Source organism: Bicyclus anynana, chromosome 7, assembly GCF_947172395.1.
Source record: "Bicyclus anynana chromosome 7, ilBicAnyn1.1, whole genome shotgun sequence".
Lineage (NCBI taxonomy): Eukaryota > Metazoa > Arthropoda > Insecta > Lepidoptera > Nymphalidae > Bicyclus > Bicyclus anynana.
The window spans coordinates 1,490,093-1,509,902 of record NC_069089.1 but is presented as its reverse complement, the minus strand read 5'-3'; the positions used below and the strand labels follow the sequence as shown (position 1 = coordinate 1,509,902).

Below are 19,810 nucleotides of genomic sequence, written 5' to 3'. Positions count from 1 at the left end.
GGTAAACAGACATCAGTACACAATTTACGAAGCCGCTATGATTCAAAACCAATCCTCAATGATCGTCTTGAAAGTTCAAGCATTTATTCCGAAAACAAACTCGTCAGCGAAAATGTTGTGACTCAGACTTTGAAGGAACTGGGTTTATCATAAAAAGTACTATAAAACTGAAACACATCAATATTTTGCTGTCAATTTGACTGTAAATTAAAAGCTTGAAAGGGCCGAACCTTCGTAGCTTCTACAATAGTAAATGCAGTACAACTATATAATTTGGACCTCGAAAACACCCATAATTAAACTTTAAGTCTCTTACGACCTCAAATTCCAATACATGTTTCTATGAAACTACTTACTTTCTGATTAGGTATAGTTTAAACGACTATTTTATCCTTTAACATAAGTATAACTATTTAACCACACACACACACACACACACACACACACACACACACACACACACACACACACACACACACACACACACACACACACACACACACACACACACACACACACACACACACACACACACACACACACACACACGAAGTTGGGGAATACCTTCGTGTCTCGAAAACCACGTAAAGCCATCGATTTTGGTCATAACGCCAGCCACACACTCTCAAATATACCTACCTCTTAAATATGTGAAAGAGAAAATATATATACCCTAAACAAAACCTTATTCATGTTTCGATATTTTGTTTTGTTATACGTGACTCAGTTTATATATTTTTATGGCTATTTTATTGTTGATTCTACCTAGATTCTAGATGAGATAGGAGTTTATAAAAATGATTATTATTACAGTAATTTCATTTCATTAGTGGTTTCATTAGTGTCCAGTTTTTCAAATTAGCCTCTTATTAATTATATATTTACGATAATCGTAACTCTTTTACAATTTTTACGATTATACCGATCATATATTTTACGATAATTTAACAGCCATTTTGCGGTTCTTCCGTAATGTATGAAGCAGGTTAGATGCAGATTAAAGTATTTCTGGAGTTAGAACCTAGCCACAACAATTTGCACAGGTATTTTTGTAATATTAGTTGACAAAACAGTTAGATAATAATAATTAGAGATAGTTAGATATGAAATTAATTGGAAATCATCGCTTGTTGAGAGATTTTAGTAGTAGTAGCTTGCTACTCTCATGATGCATAAATTTGACTTTACTCTTACATTCAACACAATATCACTTGGTAATGATATTGTGCTGTTTAAATAACAAAAGTTACAATAAAATATGAAATAGCATACAACAGAAGTGATATTTTTGTATTAAACTACACAACCTTTAAAATTGTAATACATGAAAATTAGTATGAAATATATAATTTAGAGGGCATTATTATTATTAATATTGCAACCTTAATATGTATGACTGGATATTGCCTGGAGCGTTGCCAGTGAACAAAAATATGGTTTATGTTGGTAACTTATCATATTTTCGCAATAAATTCTGTTATTTTTCGAATAATGAAACGAATTCTGTCGACTGTTATTTATTAGTTTCGTTAGCGCAAAGTTTTGGAGTCTCTAAGGCAAGAGTCTAGACTAGACATTGGAAAAGGGAACACTGTGTCGCGAACATTATGTGAGTCATGTACTATATATATATAAATCGCTGAAGACAAGGTGCGTCCGTTCAAACTCCTACCCAGCAGCATCCACCGGATACAGTAAGAATTTAATAGTTCTGATTATATACAACAGATTACCACTAGGGTATTAGAAACGTTCAAATATATTTGACAAATATCTTGACAAAGACTTAAATATTCATCAAGCAAGGTTTGACAAACACAAAAAAGGTCAATGCTGTCACTAGATTTTACTACATCAAAATCTAAATCGTCTTTGGATAGTATGAAGACTAATAAAGTTACCTACCTATACTAAATTAGTAAATGTAGGTAGAACAAAACAATACGTGATGAGTTGGGTTTACTCATTACACTAACGACATGCATCGCTACGAACATGTCAATATTTAGTTTTAAAAAGTCAACAGCAAATAGTTTCGTTCAGTTATAATTGGAATAAGAACAAATTGGTTCGCGGAACTAATTTGCTTTTTAAACAAATTGCTTTTGTTTCGACTTAGAGATTTGCTATGTGGTAGCGTAATTTTTCCTGAAACTATGTCTTAATAGGTTACGCTTTCAAAACAGAATAGGCTAATTACTATAATTACTTCTAAATCTTAAATAATGATTGGACTAATGACATCGATTACTACGAATATGTCCGATACCATGTTTCCCTTCTATATTATTAAAACTGTTTTCGTGCGGCTTCTGGGGCTATAGAATATTTGCTATATCCTTTACATATTTACCATAATTCCTCGTCTCCTGTAATAAGTGGTAAGGCGTGTATCGAATCCACGACATCTCGGTTAAGTTCGGTCTCTTAATCATGGAGCTATTGAAGCTTGACATTATCTCAGGCCAGGCCAAACCCTCGATCTAAAGGCCTCTTTTATAAATAGACACCCGAATGACAACCCTCAGGGAAGAGGATCATATGAAGGCTTAGCAACTCAATTAACCTTTCGACAATCAGTCAGCACATCTTGGCTGATAAAGCTCAGATGAGGATTTATGGCTTGGCTGGCATTTCTGAGATGAGGATTTATACCACATCCCAACGTCTCTTTTAATCCAGTTTTCAAGAAGACGCCCTCGGAGACAAATTCCGTCTATCGAATCTAAGTTCTTCTACTCTAAGACTCTGGCAGAACTTCTGAGCTTTTAAAAACCCCTAACCTACAGACGCGATGTTACTGCGGTCCCAATAAAGATCCCTAGACAAATACTCTAAAAATAAAAATTAGATGAAAACCATCTAACGACATTTTACTCTTATAGTGTTACAGCAAACTCGTTCTAGACGCAACGTTTGCGAGACCCAACTTCATTCACAAAATGAAACAGAGCATTGTGTAAAAAATTCCACAACTCCACTAATGTATACAGTTTTCTATTAGGGATGTTTAAATCATTTATTTGAACAATGTCGATCAGCGTACGGTAATGTTTACGCTTTTAGGAGCATCTGCGAGAAATATTTATATTTCGCATTGTCTACTAGACTTACTTTTTTATTATAATATACAATTATAAATCTATTATTATATGATAGAGTCATTTGAATATGCTGTTAAGGAATATTGTTATTATCATACAAATGTTGCGATTGCCGTGCGTATTTCCTACAACTACTTAATCTACGGCATCTTCTTGGGTTATATTTGTGAATGGAAAGCTATTTTAATAATGTTTTTTTTTTAATATTTTCTTCTTACTTTTTTTATAAAGGCCAAGATGAGATGACAGTGATTGTAACAAAGAGGAAAATCAAAAAACTATATTGCTCTCACTTAGTTTTTCATAATTTAGTCAATCTACATTTTGTGTAGATCTAAATCAGTAAAATGTAACTTTAACAGTTTTTTAAACCGCTGTTCGAAACATGACTGTAAAAGGCTCGTTAGAATAATTTGCAAATTACATCGAGCCCCAAACATTTTAAATTGAACCCTAAATACTTCTCGATTGCGTTTGAATTCATTATGATAAGGAACAAAGATACATTACAAAGTATTCGTCTTTAGAAACTATTGTGCTGTCAAACATCGTAGTGAAAAAACCAATTGGACATGTCAAAATAACGTTTTGCGTTGTAGACAGCTGTCAATTTGATGGTAATGGGCAGTTTTAAAATACCTCTGACCCAGATTTCGCAATCAATATCTTCTTTGTAGTACCTAACTCTGAAGATTTGATGATTTAGTTGGATTTTGGGACATATGATGTCTCATGATATCCCCTAGAAAATAATAATATCACGTTTTATACCTGCTTGAAAAACTGAGGGTCTGGAGACCTGCCACTTCCCAAAACTACCATGTCATTTAGCGATACAGTACGAAATCTAGGTGTTGTATTTGATAAATATCTCTCCTGGGTCCCTCAGGTTAGCGAAGTGAGCAGGAAGATGTTTGCAGCAGTACATTCTTTGCGACGTCTCAGTAACTTCCTGCCTATACCTACTAAAATTACGTTGGCTCAATCTCTCCTTTTACCAATTCTTGATTATGCTGATACTTGCTATCTAGATTTAACTATTGAGCAATTTAATAAACTTGAGCGTATTCAAAATCTCTGCATTCGGTTCATATTTGGACTTCGAAAATATGACCACATTTCTGAATTTCGGACTAAGCTCAAGTGGCTTCCGATTCGTCTTCGCAGGAATACTCATATTCTGTCTCTTTTATACTCTGTTCTTTTCCATCACTATACTCCTTTTTATCTGAAAGAACGGTTTGAGTTTCTTAGTGATACTCACTGTCGTTCACTCCGTTCTGACGATAACCTTATCTTAAAAATTCCCACTCATAGTACTTCTTTTTTCTCTAGATCCTTTGCTGTCGAATCCGTAAGGCTGTGGAACTCTCTCCCTCCTGATATCAGACGTGCGAAATCTTTACCGATATTCAAGGGGCTCATTGGTAAACATTACTTTCCACCTTAAATTTTTTATATATTTTTTTTTTAATAATTATCGTCATGGTTTGTTGTGTTTATGACATGTTTATATATATTTTTTTATATGTTTATACATTTATATTTATTATTTATATATCTATATTTATATATATACTCGTATACGTATGTATAAATATTGTAAATATACAATTTGTATTATTTGGTATATGTATCGTATTGTATATTATATATGTTGATATTTCTTAGTATTTTGTTACATAAGTATTTAACTATTTTCTTTTTTATGCGTTATTTTCTTTTATATATTACTTCTGTACACCCTAGCCTATATCTTTATAATTTTTATTATTAGTTTCTTCGTTAGGTTGCCTGGAAGAGATCGCTTTTTAGCGATAAGGTCGCCTATTGTGCATTTTTCTTTCTTTCCATTATTTTTCTGTATCGTATGTTTCTGTGTGGTGTACAATAAAGTATATTTTCATTTCATTTCATTTCATTTGTCAGGCCGTCTATCAAAAGAATAGGCATTTTCATAAAAGCTGGTGGTACGCTTCGGCCGTGGCTAGATACCACCCTACCGTCAAAGACGTGCCGCCAAGCAATATTACGTTCCGATATGATACCGCGTGGAAATACTCGTAGACTGGATCATCGCAGTCAGCTAAAATAAAAAAAAATCATTTTGTTTTAGCTCTTGCGATTAAAAACATCTTATAGTAGTTCATAGACCAAATATCATGTCTAACGACAGTATTAATAAAAAAAGCATTTGTAATTTAATTAAAGTATGTTTATGGGCTCGCGTGGCACATAAAGACGAAGTTGGAACAATCGGCGAATAAAGCTTTATGTGGGCTTTATGTCAGTTTGGGGAAGACACGCCTTGGCCTTCGCATACGAGCGGGTCACCATTTAATAAATCCTTAATATTTTATCTAAACTAATATTATAAACCCGCCAACTCGCATTAGTGTGGTAGGTCTTTATTCCAAATCCCCTCTTTTATAAGAAAGGAGGCCTAGCCCTGTAGTGGGCCGATAAAATAGGCTGATAATGAATAAAGTAAAAAAATATAATGCTAGCTACTCACTATCCAATAAGCCCACGTGCTTGCAGCGCAATAAAACTGATCGTATGTTGGTAAAATACAACAATATAAAACTACGAGATTGAATATATAAAATATTTTTACTATAATAAAAGCTTTAGTATTGTGTAAATAATTATAAGCACTCGAGAAAACATAGTTATTTTGAAATCATATAGATACCTACTTCAATATAAATTATCCTACTAAAATTATAAACGCGAAAGTTTGTTGGATTGTTTGGATGTGTACTGAACCGATTTAGCTGAAATTTGGAATGGAATTAGATTTTACTCTGGATTAACACATAGGCTACTTTTCATACCGGAAAAATCCATGGTTTCCGAGGGATTTATGAAAAAGTAATTTAACGCGGACGAAGTCGCGGGCGTCTGCTAGTAAAGAATACAGAAGCTTTGCCTTCCATTGACGATACATTCCCGCATGATGGTCTATTACAGGCGTTAATTTACCACTTTCCATTAAATTCTCAGCAGATTTTCTCTTTCGATGTGTAGTATTTACTGTTAACTGTAATCCCTTATACGTAGCGTCTAAATAAACTGTATCCAAGGTCCCCCAGAGACCTACATGCTGTGAAGCCTTACGTCTACGGTAATGCTGCTCTCATGCACTCTGACCTTTACTTGGATTGCAATGCATTTGCTTGGGGATATCTTAACTGTAACTAGGCTAATGTGAAGTAAGGCTGTAGACTCACTTCATCATCAATCTTTATGAAGTGTATCCCTGTTATCACAGCAGGGACTTTCAAATACCATGGTTCTAAGCATCCAGCGACTCCCTGCAACTTGCTTGATGTCGTCAGTCCACCTGGTGGGGCGTCCACCAACACTGCGCTTTCTGGTGCGTGGTTTACTTTCCAACCTCAACGTCCATCGGATTTTCTTAAATTTACTAACTAACTTTTTAGTTTAGTTCAGTGAAAATGAATATCTATATTGTTATTGGTGTGGTTTCGATATTTTTTTAAACTTCCCATCACTTAGCTACGCTGCAGGTAGCAATGTGTACCCGCAGCCTACTTGACCGTCTGTGGGCGGCGTTATTCATTTGTCTTCCTAATTTAACTATTATTAGTATTACTTACATCATTTCTGTCACATATACAGCCCAATTATCACTTTAGAATGTTTTAATCAAATTGCACTCTATGTTAAAAGCAATAAAATCTATTTTCCTAAACCTAACTCTCACAACTGCTCATCACAGTAAAGTGACACTTATCACATCCTACTGCACATAGCCTTATCACTGGACGCAATTAGCTCACTGCCGTCGTTTTTCATGTTTGTTTAGCAATGTTTGTTAGTATATTTTAGTACCAAGTTTAATAGCAATTATGCAGTTCCTGTCTCGTTGGTTCTATAAAACAGCCCTGCTCGGTGTGTACTGTTTACCAACAAACAAATTGAATATGAGGGTATAAATCGCTAGTCATTTCACACGTAATAATTATTATTAACTTTTTCTAAAATCTATAAAAATAAATTCCATTAATAAGCTTAGAACAATTAGATAATGTATTTTAAATAACATTTTATTAACAAACAAGGCGCGACGGTATAATGTGCCATTTTAAACCCCACATAAGTGGTTCTTCCTGAGAGGTCCTGGGTTCGATTTTATTATTATTTTTATTGATACTTTTAAATATGATTAATATTACTGTTCCCCTCCAATAAGACGGAGAAGACAGTGTCACTGTCAGGGAGTGATAAGCGACATTTTATCTACTGACGTGCTTACTCCCTTAGTGTTTACGACTTATTGGACGTTAAATAGAAAAAAAAATGGCAAAAACGTTGGAAAATATTGGTCGTATTTAAAATAAATATGTCGAGTTCTTAGATCTATGGTCAAGTGGTTTTTTTAGTTAAGTCGTAACGAACATACAAAAATAAAATGTTTCCTCTTTATAATATTAGTTTTTGTAATATTACATTTCATTCTTTAAGAAAAATAAATAAATAAGTGAGTATGTACATTATTCCCATGTTACTAAGTACTTAAAAGTACTACACATCGGATGCGTTTTAAAATCGCTCCGTGACTTCGCCGCGTAACCGGTGTAAGGAAGTGCCAATTGAAACAATTCTTCGTTGACAGCTATTGTTTCGGAGATATATACTACGTCATCATACATACGGTTACAAGTTAAATATAACAATTGTGAGTTTTAGCGCTTAGCTGTAAGTACTTTTAGTCGTTCGTTAGTTAAAGTTCTATTAAGCAGTCACGAAAAAATGTAACAAGATATATTTCGATTCAGAATATATATTTGAATAATCAAACGCGAGAATTGTAAAAATTATAAATTACTAGCGGACTTCGTCCACGTGGAATTTAGTTTTTCACAAATCTCTCGGGAACCATGGATTTTTCCGAGATAAAAAGTAGCCTATGTGTTAATCCATGTTATAATATATCTTAGTACAAAATTTCAGCTAATTCGGTTAAGTAGTCGCGGCGTGAAGAGTAACAAATATTCATGTCGTTAAAATCATCAGTTTTCACAAATCTCGGGAAACCATGGATTTTTCAGGATAAAAAGTATCCTATGTCTGTCTAGAGTAAAATCCATTTCCATTCCAAATTTCAGCCAAATCACTTCAGTAGTAGCGGCGTTAAAGAGTAACAAACATCCTAACATACATCCAAACATCCATACAAACTTTCGCGTTTATAATATTAGTATGATGTAATTAACTGAATAAATGTATGGTCTCAAAAACTACATACTCAACTGATGTTTAATTTTTAACCGACTTCCAAAAAGGAGGAGGTTCTACGTTCGGCTGTATGTATTTTTTTTTTTTTTTTTTTTTTTATGTATGTCCAGCGATAATTCCGTCAATTATGAACCGATTTTGAAAATTCTTTTTTTGTTTTGTAGGGTTTACTTCCAGGGTGGTCCCATTTTTTTCATGTCAGGATCTGATGATGGCATCCTGGTGAAATTGAGGGGAACTTTCGAAAGTTGTAGAGACGGCTAGTACGTTTGTTAGTGGTTCCATAAGGTATTTTAAACCACTACAACTTTATGAAGGTTTGGAGTTGGTCTGATGATGGAGCCGAAACACAGACGATGGAACTCATCAAGGATTTACAGCAGTCACCTTTTGTTTGGGCTTGATTCATTTGTATTGATGAGTACTTTCCACCTATATGGGTTGTGACTGTATTAAGGGTCTGGTGATGAAGACGAGGGACAGTGAAGAGAACTCCTCGACGGTTCACAGTAGCTACCTTGTGTTTGGACTTGATAAATTTGTATTGATGAGAACTTACCACCTAGATGGATTGTGACTGTATTAAGGGTCTGATGATGATGACGAGGGACAGTGAAGAGAACTCCTCGACGGTTCACAGTAGCTACCTTGTGTTTGGACTTGATAATTTTTTATTGATGAGAACTTTCCACCTAGAAGGATTGTGACTGTATTAAGGGTCTGATGATGAAGACGAGGGACAGTGAAGAGAACTCCTCGACGGTTCACAGTAGCTACCTTGTGTTTGGACTTGATAAATTTGTATTGATGAAAACTTTCCACCTAGATGGATTGTGACTGTATTAAGGGTCTGGTGATAAAGACGAGGGACAGTGAAGAGAACTCCTCGACGGTTCACAGTAGCTACCTTTTGTTTGGACTTGATAAATTTGTATTGATGAGAACTTTCCACCTAGATGGATTGTGACTGTATTAAGGGTCTGATGATGAAGACGAGGGACAGTGAAGAGAACTCCTCGATGGTTCACAGTAGCTACCTTGTGTTTGGACTTCATAAACTTGTATTGATGAAACTTTCCACCTAGATGGATTGCGACTGTATTAAGGGTCTGGTGATGAAGACGAAGCACAGTGAAAAGAACTCCTCTTGTGTTTGGACTTGATAATTTTGTATTGATAAGAACTTTCCACTTAGATAGGTTGTGACTGTACACACGCAGTGGGTATGCTAACACTAAAAATAAAAAAATAAAAATTTTAATAAAAAAAATTCAACCGACTTCCAACTCAAAAAATAACTTTAACTAAAAAGCAAAAAATAACATCCTACCTATGTGCTACCTTCTGATCAGTTTGAAGGCGGTGCCAAGCCAGTGTCGTGTTTTAATTAAAGCTGTTTCTGGAATAACCACAGAAATTTTGTAGTTTAAACGTATTTAATTAAAACATCACTGGCTTGGCACCGCCTTCAAACTGATCAGAAGGTAGCACATAGGTAGGATGTTATTTTTTGCTTTTTAGTTAAAGTTATTTTTTGAGTTGGAAGTCGGTTGAATTTTTTTTATTAAAATTTTTATTAATATTCGAATGCTGCTTTTAAATTTTGCATGCGAATATTTTGACTGCAAAAATATACTCTTAAGTAGAACCAATTGGTATTTTTATGAATATTGCTATGCCGTTGACGACTTTTGCTAGTGACTTATGCTAGCCATTCACCAGCCTATAAGTTCACGCGATATGCATGACATCATGCAGATCGCGACCGATCAGTTTTATCGGATGGTGAGTGGCTAGCATTACGCCGAATAGCATAATCCCGAGTAAATGAATGAATTTTAAAAATGTGAACAACGATCTCTCGGCTAGAAACTTGTATTATTTTTATCTCACTCTCAGTATGCGAATGTTGAATGAAACTATTCGCGTAATTTGGCTATCTTTGCCCCGCGGGTTTACTCATAATACTCACTTTGATCCTGTTTATGTGCGAATGCAAATATATACTCAGGCGCACAATTATCCGCCCTTTTTAATATACTCGCGTCATATTAAAGTGGGCGGATAATTGTGCCTCTGAGTATATTATAAGCTTGTTCCAAATGTACCTACATGACTCTGGTGTAATTGGTAGTGCAGAGAGTAGTGTAGGGAGGTCTTAGGTTCGATTCTCAACTCAGTTTAGAATTTAGGTAGGCATCGGTTAAGGTTAGGTTAGGTTTAGGTTCCCGCCCTACCGCCAAAGACGTACCGCCAAACGATTTAGCGTTCCGGTACGATGCCGCGCTAGAAACTTTCAGAGGCAGTTGCGTGCACTTCATACATGCATTAAAGTACTGCATACCCTAATAGTTGACTTCTTAATGCTTATTAAATAAATATTTTTCCAGTTAAGTTAATTTTCTTACTAGTGCATATTCTGATCGACGACCTTATGCACACCACTGGTCAGAGATATGGGTAGAATAAACTTATAGGTACCTTTTCCAAATAAACACGCTTCCATCTTAGATTGCATTATCACTTAAACATAAGGGTGATCTTTGAATAAAAAAAACATACAAACCAATAATTAGGAATTGAATGATGAACATATGAAAAACTGTTATAAACATTTCCTTCATTAATCACACACACATCACCATAATAGCTAAAAACAATAACAAAGACTGAATGTGAACCAAAGATATTAAAAAAAATAAACAAATACCAAAGATTAAATGCCTCCAACGGAAACATCCCGCGACGGCATGCTGTGCCTGTCAAGACACGAGAACTGCCCCTGGGACGAAGCCCTCAAGTCTGCTGACCTGACCTGGTCAGGGCTCCAGTACACCTGTCTGAAGATCCTCCACCTGTACTGCAAGGTCTTCGAGAGGGAAGACGTGTTAGAGCTGGTTATTAGGTGAGTCATCATTGCTTGAGTACAGGTTCTTGTGAAAGAACTCGTTATGTTTTGGTATCAATATTTTTTTGCACAGCAATGCTGCTTGGCGACAGAAATAAGCAGTGGCGTAGCGTGAAGCGTATTCAGATGTGGGCGAAGTTGCATCTGCGAGGTCCTTTTTTTATTACCGTACCGTTCAGTAATGCTCCCAAATCTGCCGAAACCATGACAATTTTTCCTTCATCATGAAAAAAACATGTTTTTTCTTTCAACGAAAATCCATGTAAAATATGTACATGGAGATGTAGAGGTTGGCGGATACATTAAAGTAGCCTCGATCGTTTGGTTGACCAAAACAGTCTATTTTTCAAAGAGGAACATAAAGTTATAGGCCAGATATTACCGTAAATACGAGTATAATTTATGCCTTAGTCTGAAACTAAAATTTACAGAATAGCAAGTAATTGTATGGGATATTATGAATGGTACGGTATCATCAAGAAGAAAATTACTGAAAGTTTGCGCATTTTTATGACTGTGACCGATTAGACAGTAGCGGTTCTTAAAGGTAGTTAAGTAATTCCCCCATAAAGCCTCGCTAGGCTTCCTTTAGCGCGAGGCCATGGGCGGCCGTCCGCTTTGCCGACGCCTAGCTACGCCACTGGAAATAAGCATGGCGGTGGTACTCGACTTCCACGGTGAAGTTTACATAAAGCTCTTATCATACTCGTAATTCATCATTACCAGCCGACGGACGTTCACTGCTGGATATAGGCCTCGTTGTAATGCACGCCATTGACGATCAATTATTCTCACGTTTCTGCAGCACCCACGACTATAACTTGACGGCTCGACTTATGAAACGTCATCGCTGCCGTTTGCGCTGCAGAAACGTGAGAATAATTGACCGTCAATGGCTGACTTAAGGATTTCCAAACACAACGGTCTCGAACATACTCTACTACTGTTAAAAATTTTGCCACTTGATCGATTTAACTGATTCTAATCTTAAAATATTCAAAACTTTCCGAGGATGCGATTCTTTTTTTTAAACAAATCCAGCGATTTTATTATTTTATGGATTAAACATGAATCACCAAAGACCAGAGTCCAGTATAATTAAGATATCTGTACGCTTTTGCACAATTTCGACGTTTTATTGCACATAAAATGGTGTTTACGTGGAAAAATTCGCATTCGATTTAATTATTTTCTTTTACATTTGATGTATCGTCGTCTACAATGGAGCGAGAGCCTGTAAACGCCAGACATACTTTATTTTAGGAAGGTTGAATGTTTGTCAGCATAAGCTCCTATTTTTAAGTATGGTATCCAATTATGGAGTTTGGATTGTGGTGACTTTGAAAGATAGCAGGTTTTAAGAGCCCAGACCCTCAACTGTCCAATTATAATTTTTAATCTATATTGATAAAAAGTCAAAAAATAAATTTATTTCTATTAAGCTTAATAAAATATCTCACCTAAGCCTAATCTATTAGGCTCAATCTGGGTTTATTTTTTATAAGGATTGTGTTAGATTTAATATTACAAAGACGTATTAATTTGCGGTGTTGTAGGGGGTAATCTGGATCTATTGAACCGATGTAAAAAATTCTTTTACCACTAGTAAGCCATGTTATTTATGAGTGACATAGTACCATCGCTTCGCTCCAGTGGGCAAACAAAGTTTGTTTCTCCGCTACGCTCCCTTGCTCCGTTTTGGTGGACAGGCAGCCTAAAGCCACCATGTTTTAAACTTCATAATTGGCTACCGTACCTATAGTATGAGTTGGCAGCATGGAAGGAGCTGACTTTGAGTCTTATTAAAATGAGGTACTTAGGTCTGGCTACCACATGCTCTCGGTCTACAACGGCTCGTCTCCAATATCAGCAAAAGCCACGCTCGTTACCCGAGCTATCATCGGTAACGACCACCCGAAGCTGAGTTTAATGTCCACAGAAATGTTTAGTGCAGCCATCCGATCGAATTGAGGAAACCAATACAATGGTGTGTTGTTCGCAATGTTTACAATTGATGATGTATTGGAAAACAATGTACCACATTGTAATATTTAAGGGTTTAATCGAAGTGCTAAGTCGATTATTTATTAATTGGATTTTATGTTTAGACTACGAGTGAATATATAAGACCTCGCGTAGTTTCCGTTCCCGTAGAAATAAGGGGATAAAAATATATAGCCTATAGCACCCGGGGATAGTTTAGCTTTCCAACAGTGAAAGAATTTTTCAAATCGGTACAGTAGTTTCGGAGCCTTTTCAATGCTAACAAACAAACAAACAAAAGCTGAAAGTTTCTTAGCTCAAGCTCCTACTATAAGTAAATACGGTAGCAAATTATGTAGTTTGCACGACGGGGTTTTGTTACCATTTGATGATCGTTTTTAGTTACGCATCTCAAGATTGTAATAATTACTAGCTTATTTTAGAATTTAAACTACCGTGTGTGTTATTCATATTAATTGATTATGAAACACGGCTAAATCTCACGTGATATAAGATCGGAGCATGCCCGACTAGTTTCGAACCCATACCCATAGTCAGTTTGGGTCGTGCCGCGTTGCAAGAACCAGCTCATGACTAAGGGCCCCGTAAGGGTTCGAAACTAGTCGGGCATACTCTGACCTTATATCACGTGAGTTTTAGCCGTGTATCATAATCAATTAATTACTAGCTTAATTTTGTTATGACACATTGTTTTTTTTTAATTCTAAGATTTGTTTGTTACTTGAGTGTGCCGGCGGGTTCTTTGAAATTGAGTGTCGCGGAGTCAACGTCTCTTGAGTGTGCTCACTGCTTGGTGCGTGCGTTGAGTGTGAACTCAGCTTTGTACTCAAAGACTTCTTACAAAGAGAACAAAAAGAAACTAACATTCATTAACAGTCGTGTTGATGAATGTTAGTTCTTATTATCTTCTAAAAGTTACAATCGCTTAAGTGTAGTGAAGTCAAAATTTATTTAAATTCATTGACAACTTAATATGTTCATTTTGGACCATCAAATTGCTACAAATTGAAGCTGTGAAGTATCTAAACGCGCCTTGTATTATTAGTGATCTACCACATTGTGAGGGGGAATTAATTTTTGAATGATGCTTGGACAAATAAACAAACAAATATTTTACTGGAAATGTATTTTTAGCCATATATTTCGATAGGCTATGATGATGAGAGTTAAAAAGTGTATGGTTGGTTAGTGATAATTTGTTTTACAAACCACATTATATGTACCTACTTGCCTGGGCGTTACTTTATATGAAAATGTTTTGGGGTCTTGTTTGAAGCATTTGACGGCCTCCGTCAGTGGTTTCCGCGGTGGATATACATGACGGAGGTCCTGGGTTCGATCCCCGGCTGGGCCGATTGAGGTATTCTTAATTGGTCAGGGTCTGGCTGGTGAGAAGCTTCGGCCATAGCTAGTTACCACTCTACCGACAAAGACGTACCGCCGAGCCGAACCGAAACGGGTGTGGATTTTCATAGTCCTAACAATTTAGCCCGCTTCCATCTTAGATTGCATCATCACTTTGATTGTAATCAAGGGCTAACTTGTAAACAATAAAAAAATATATATAAAAAGACTTAATAGAAAATTGTGCGTGTTCTAGTGAACTAATTTTAAATACGTCATTTGTTTGTTTAAAAACTCGACGCTTTGAAAGTTATATAACAGAGCATTTAGAACTTCTCAATGACGACACCATAGAAACATAAAACTATAACGTGCTCTGCCGTAATGGCCGTGATTATTTCAGTCATACGTTTATACGTCGGGCTCGCAAACTGCTCTTTTTATTCGTAAAAGCGTTTCAACAGTTTGTTGTTCAAAGTAATTTGCACGGAATCCACCGACACAACATAATGCAATGTTTTTATGTCTATTTGAAGCTGTAAGTTTACTATCGCATCGTTTTTCACTAATGGGTCGGCTTCTTATTTTGAGAAGGCTTCATCATCATTGTTATCAGCCTATTTTGAATTATGGGGCACCATCGAATCCGTTTCCGTGAATTCTGTGTTTAGCAAACCCTGCTGAAACCGAGGATTTTTCTTTTTTGTCCGCAATTTGAATCATCGTTCCAAATTACAGCCAAATATGTTTGGCTTGCGGCAAAGATACACACTTAGTTTTATGGGTATTGTGAGAAGTATCCCAAAGAGTCCTAAATAAAGTCAGGAAGTGGTACTTTTAACTTCCAAGATTTGATCCTTCTCATACAAAACTAATGGACGCCCGCAATTTTGGAAAAAAACATTCGTAGTGGATACCTACGAGATTTCGTGATGAGTGAGTGACTTTTCACATTTATTATATTAAGAAGATATGGCAAGTTTAGCAAAAAAAAAGTGTAAAAAGGTTTCTTTCTCAGGGTTTATAAATTGCAAGTGTAATGGGTGAACATTTAGCTTCAATGGCTTCTTTATTTTAATGGGCAAACCTCAGCGAACAGATGCAAAGTAAATGGCATTATGGGCTTGCCGTTATTCTTTCCATTAGACGTCGATCGGCGCGCCAAAGGTCGGAGTCAAGGATGCAACTAATCTGGAACAGACTAAAAGCTTTATACTGCGCCCTAACCCATTACGTAGCTTATTGATTATTTTGTATGTGCTTGTACAGGTTTCTATTAACTTATGTGTACTTATCTATTGCCAGTGGCGTGAAGTTTACAAACAGGGTAGGCACTATACGTAAAAATTGTACAAAATGGAAAATTCCTTCATATATACATGTTTTTAAGTAGTCGTTAGGTTAGGCATTGCATTTGTGAAGTGCATGCCACTCTCTATGGTTTGTTCCTACAAATACCTATATAACAGCAAGGAAGAATACATTTCCCACAACAGTTGCTTTAAATTTTTGTATTTGTCAGTTTACTTTTAATATTCTGAGAAGGATATATTCTACTTCCTTTTGACAGTCTGTAGGGTATGTTCTAGGTTTGAGGTCTTGTTTGGTTGGTTGGCACAGAACCCCATTGCAATTCTGAGAGGGATATATACTTCCTTTTGACAGTCTGTAGGGTATGTTATAGTTTTGAGGTCTGGTTTGCTTGATTGGCACAGAACCCCATTGCAATTCTGAGAGGGATATATACTTCCTTTTGTCTTTAGGGGATGTTCTAGTTTTGAGGTCTGGTTTGCTTGGTTAGCACAGAACCCCATTGCAATTCTGAGAGGGATATATACTTCCTTTTGTCTTTAGGGGATGTTCTAGTTTTGAGGTCTGGTTTGCTTGGTTGGCACAGAGCCCCATTGCAATTCTGAGAGGGATATATACTTCCTTTTGTCTTTAGGGGATGTTCTAGTTTTGAGGTCTGGTTTGCTTGATTGGCACAAGAACGCATTCCAATTTATACTAAACTTCTAGGCGTTCTGTTTGATCCTGTTCTCATTTTTATCCCTTTTCTTCTCCTTATTTTACTCCTCGATACTTACAAATATATATGGCAGTTTGTCCATTATGTGTCTGTCTTTCAAGCACCACTAAAAACCAAATGGATCGAAGCAACACATGTTTGTTTCCTCGAGATCTGACGTTACTGAATTCTAAGCCTCGAGCTTCCCATTTGTCTGGAATTGTACCAATCGGATAACAGAACTGGAAATCCTTCAACAATTCCAGCATCTTTGCATCTGCTCAGTACCGGCAGTAATGCAAGACAAGAACGCTTTTACATGAACCACTTTGCATATTGATTGAACACCAGCTGTTCAGTGATAAATATTTAATGGGTTTTATGGTGATTTCAAAAGGAATGTAGAAAATATTCTATGTTATGATGATGATGTATAGGCAATATTTGTGACCATGATTTGAAAAATAACTTGTTGTAATTGTCAAGTCGGCAATACATTCAAAATATTTCCGTACAAAAATATACTTCTAGTCATAGTCACGCCAAACTAGGCGCGAGAGAGGTTTGGTGAGATTTTACCTCGGACTTCTTTGATTTCTCTAGTTGTTTCTTTGGGGTTTTAGTCTCTTTTTTAAAACCACTTCTGTATTAGAACAAAACAAAAAGTAAACGACTTAAAAAGTATTACGGTTTTTGAATTTGTGATTTAATTTTGGGAGACTACATCAAAAGTCATCAATTTAAATGTGTAAGAGATAGAGAAAAAAAAAATTCACCTCCTGTTGCATATTTATTAATATAATAAGTCATTGTTTTGCGACAGTTTTAACCTTGTGTATCTTATTGATTATTTTGTGTGTGCTTGTACAGGTTTCTATTAACTTATGTGGACTTGTCACTGAAAGAAGACTCGCGATTCAATAGTGATTTAATCCTCGAGTTTTGTAAATAGCATAACATAGGCAGAACCATGATACTCCAGTGGCAATGACCTCTGCCTCCGAATTCAGAGGGCCTAGGTTCGAATCCGGTCCGGGGCATGCACCTCCAACTTTTCAGTTGTGTGCATTTTAAAAATTAAATATCACGCGTCTCAAACGGTGAAGGAAAACATCGTGACGAAACCTTCACACCAGAGAATTTTCTCAATTCTAAAAGTATTGTTTTGCAACAGTTTTAAGTAGCATTGTCTAGTCATGGATTATTTCTTCCGATAAAGTCACGATAGACAAACTCGATTAAATAGAACTGCCTAATGTTTTTGATCAATACTCTATCTTCTTCATCATAATTATGCGATAGACGTCAAATGACAAAGGCCTTCTGTAACATGTAAGGGCATCCAAACATCACAATCAGCGGGTTCATTCACTGAATTAAGAGTTCTTGCTCGAGTAAATAATGCCGAGCAACTTTTTGATATTCACATTGATGATGGAAGTAAAGTATTTGGAACGCAATGTTGTCCAACAGATGCCAGACGCCACAGATAAATTACACGATACTGTTCGCAAATCTTACACGCAATTAAAATTAAAATGTCTGTCTTTGATATGTAATGAAACATTTATTCGAAGCTGCATTAAAACTTTAGTAGCAACAGAGCTTGTCTGGAGTATGAATTCCGATATCGCTGGTAAAAGAACGGGCATTTGAGGTTTAAAACCTTAGAATGAATGACAAAAGGCAAAGCATTGTAAGTATAGTGATTAATATACTTTATTTCTACGAGTACAAGCCAGTCAATCCAACGTGCATTAAAGTTGTATGCACTCTAAGATCGATAAGATATGTTTTTATTGTTTTAATGTGTTAAAGATAAGAAAGTGAAGCAAAAATATTATGCTTAGAGTAAAAGGTTTTGCAATGTAATTCACATTCGAGTGATATCTCGTCACGTGCAAGTGCGTTAATTTTAAAATAAAAAAAGCTGCGGAAAGAAACGAAATTGCCCAAATACAAAGCAAAGGAAATGGAAGGTAGTTACCACAAATCGATATTTTATAGCAATCGATACACGTGTAGACAAAGGAAGTCGATTCGATATTGTATTGCTGTGCGATTCGCAATAAACCCGTGGCATTTATATCAAGTTTATAAGACAATAGATTTATGTTTGAAACTGAATTTCCTTTTGATCTCAACACTGCGTGTCAGGCTTCGTTAACGTCAATTTATCATTGACGTCCAGTTCGAGTGACCTTGGTATGTCAATAGCGTCTTATCCTTTGCCAAGAAAGTCTCCATCATAACTATTATTATTATTTACGGGTATTTTAAACGACGAGAAACTTCCAGCTGCATTTACTGTTTTATAGCTATTGCCCATGACATCGTTTGAGTAAGTCGTTTTTGCATTACATAAGTTTATAAATATTATATGACTCGGTCTATGAATGGTGTTAGGTAGGCATTTTAAGACATCTATGCCCTATTTCACTTTTCAAGATCTACTTGACAAAAGGGAGCATTTTATAAATCCTTTAGTGTCTGTAAGGTTTAATTAAAATGCATTAGTATACGCTCGTATAACATTCCCGCTTTCCGAGGTTTGCCATAAGTGCGCCTGCGTCATAAAACACAGCGTAGTATACGGACGGCATCCTCAGCTGGATTTCTTTTTCTTCTTTCTTTTGGGCCGTTTCCGCACTTAGCCATTGGCCGTTGTGCGTGGGTCCTTCGGTTTAGGTCCCCGTTGGATTCACTCCATCCAGCCGAGCTCGCTCCAGAAGCTTAGCAGGCCGCCCAGGTTCTTTCTTGGATTTATACTACGTAAGCTTTTCATAGCAGCAATGCGCGGGACCCCATTCAGCTGGCTTCAATTAAAGGCTATGGTAGACGGTGAGAGAACCTGCGAACGGGAAGCAGTTGTCTTGCAAGAAAGTGATGATATATTCGTTGCTCCAAGTGAGTCGCACGCGAATTACAGATTGCCGCCTGTCCTCGAGTACTCGAGCTGGAAGGGTCTGTTTCTCGTGCATTGAATATACCTTACCTTATCGAACGTCACTGACTGTATTGCAGTGGTGCGCTAAAGCGCTCCCGTGGTCCAGTTATCAGGCGACAAATAGGAGTTGACCACCATGGGGCTATTGTAGTTAAAAGGCCGGTCTTTTCACGTCCCCGTGGAGGTAGGAAGGTATCCGTCAGGACTGTCTCACGATAGCACATCCCCGC

General features: G+C 36.4%; 1 protein-coding gene across 4 annotated transcripts in view; it reads left to right on the top strand.

Moving 5' to 3' along the window:
* LOC112047339 (four and a half LIM domains protein 2) overlaps positions 1–19,810 on the top strand; it is a 212,296-nt gene that overhangs the window by 92,624 nt on the left and 99,862 nt on the right. Inside the window, exon 1 of one of the 4 annotated variants that reach the window (XM_052882720.1) lies at positions 11,037–11,274. The exons of 2 other annotated variants lie outside the window; for them this stretch is intronic. In XM_052882720.1, the coding sequence (XP_052738680.1) occupies positions 11,090–11,274 (185 nt within the window). In that variant the 5' untranslated portion in view covers positions 11,037–11,089. Of the gene's footprint in view, positions 1–11,036; positions 11,275–19,810 lie in introns of those variants that run through there. One more of the 4 variants, XM_052882722.1, reaches the window with a different exon arrangement.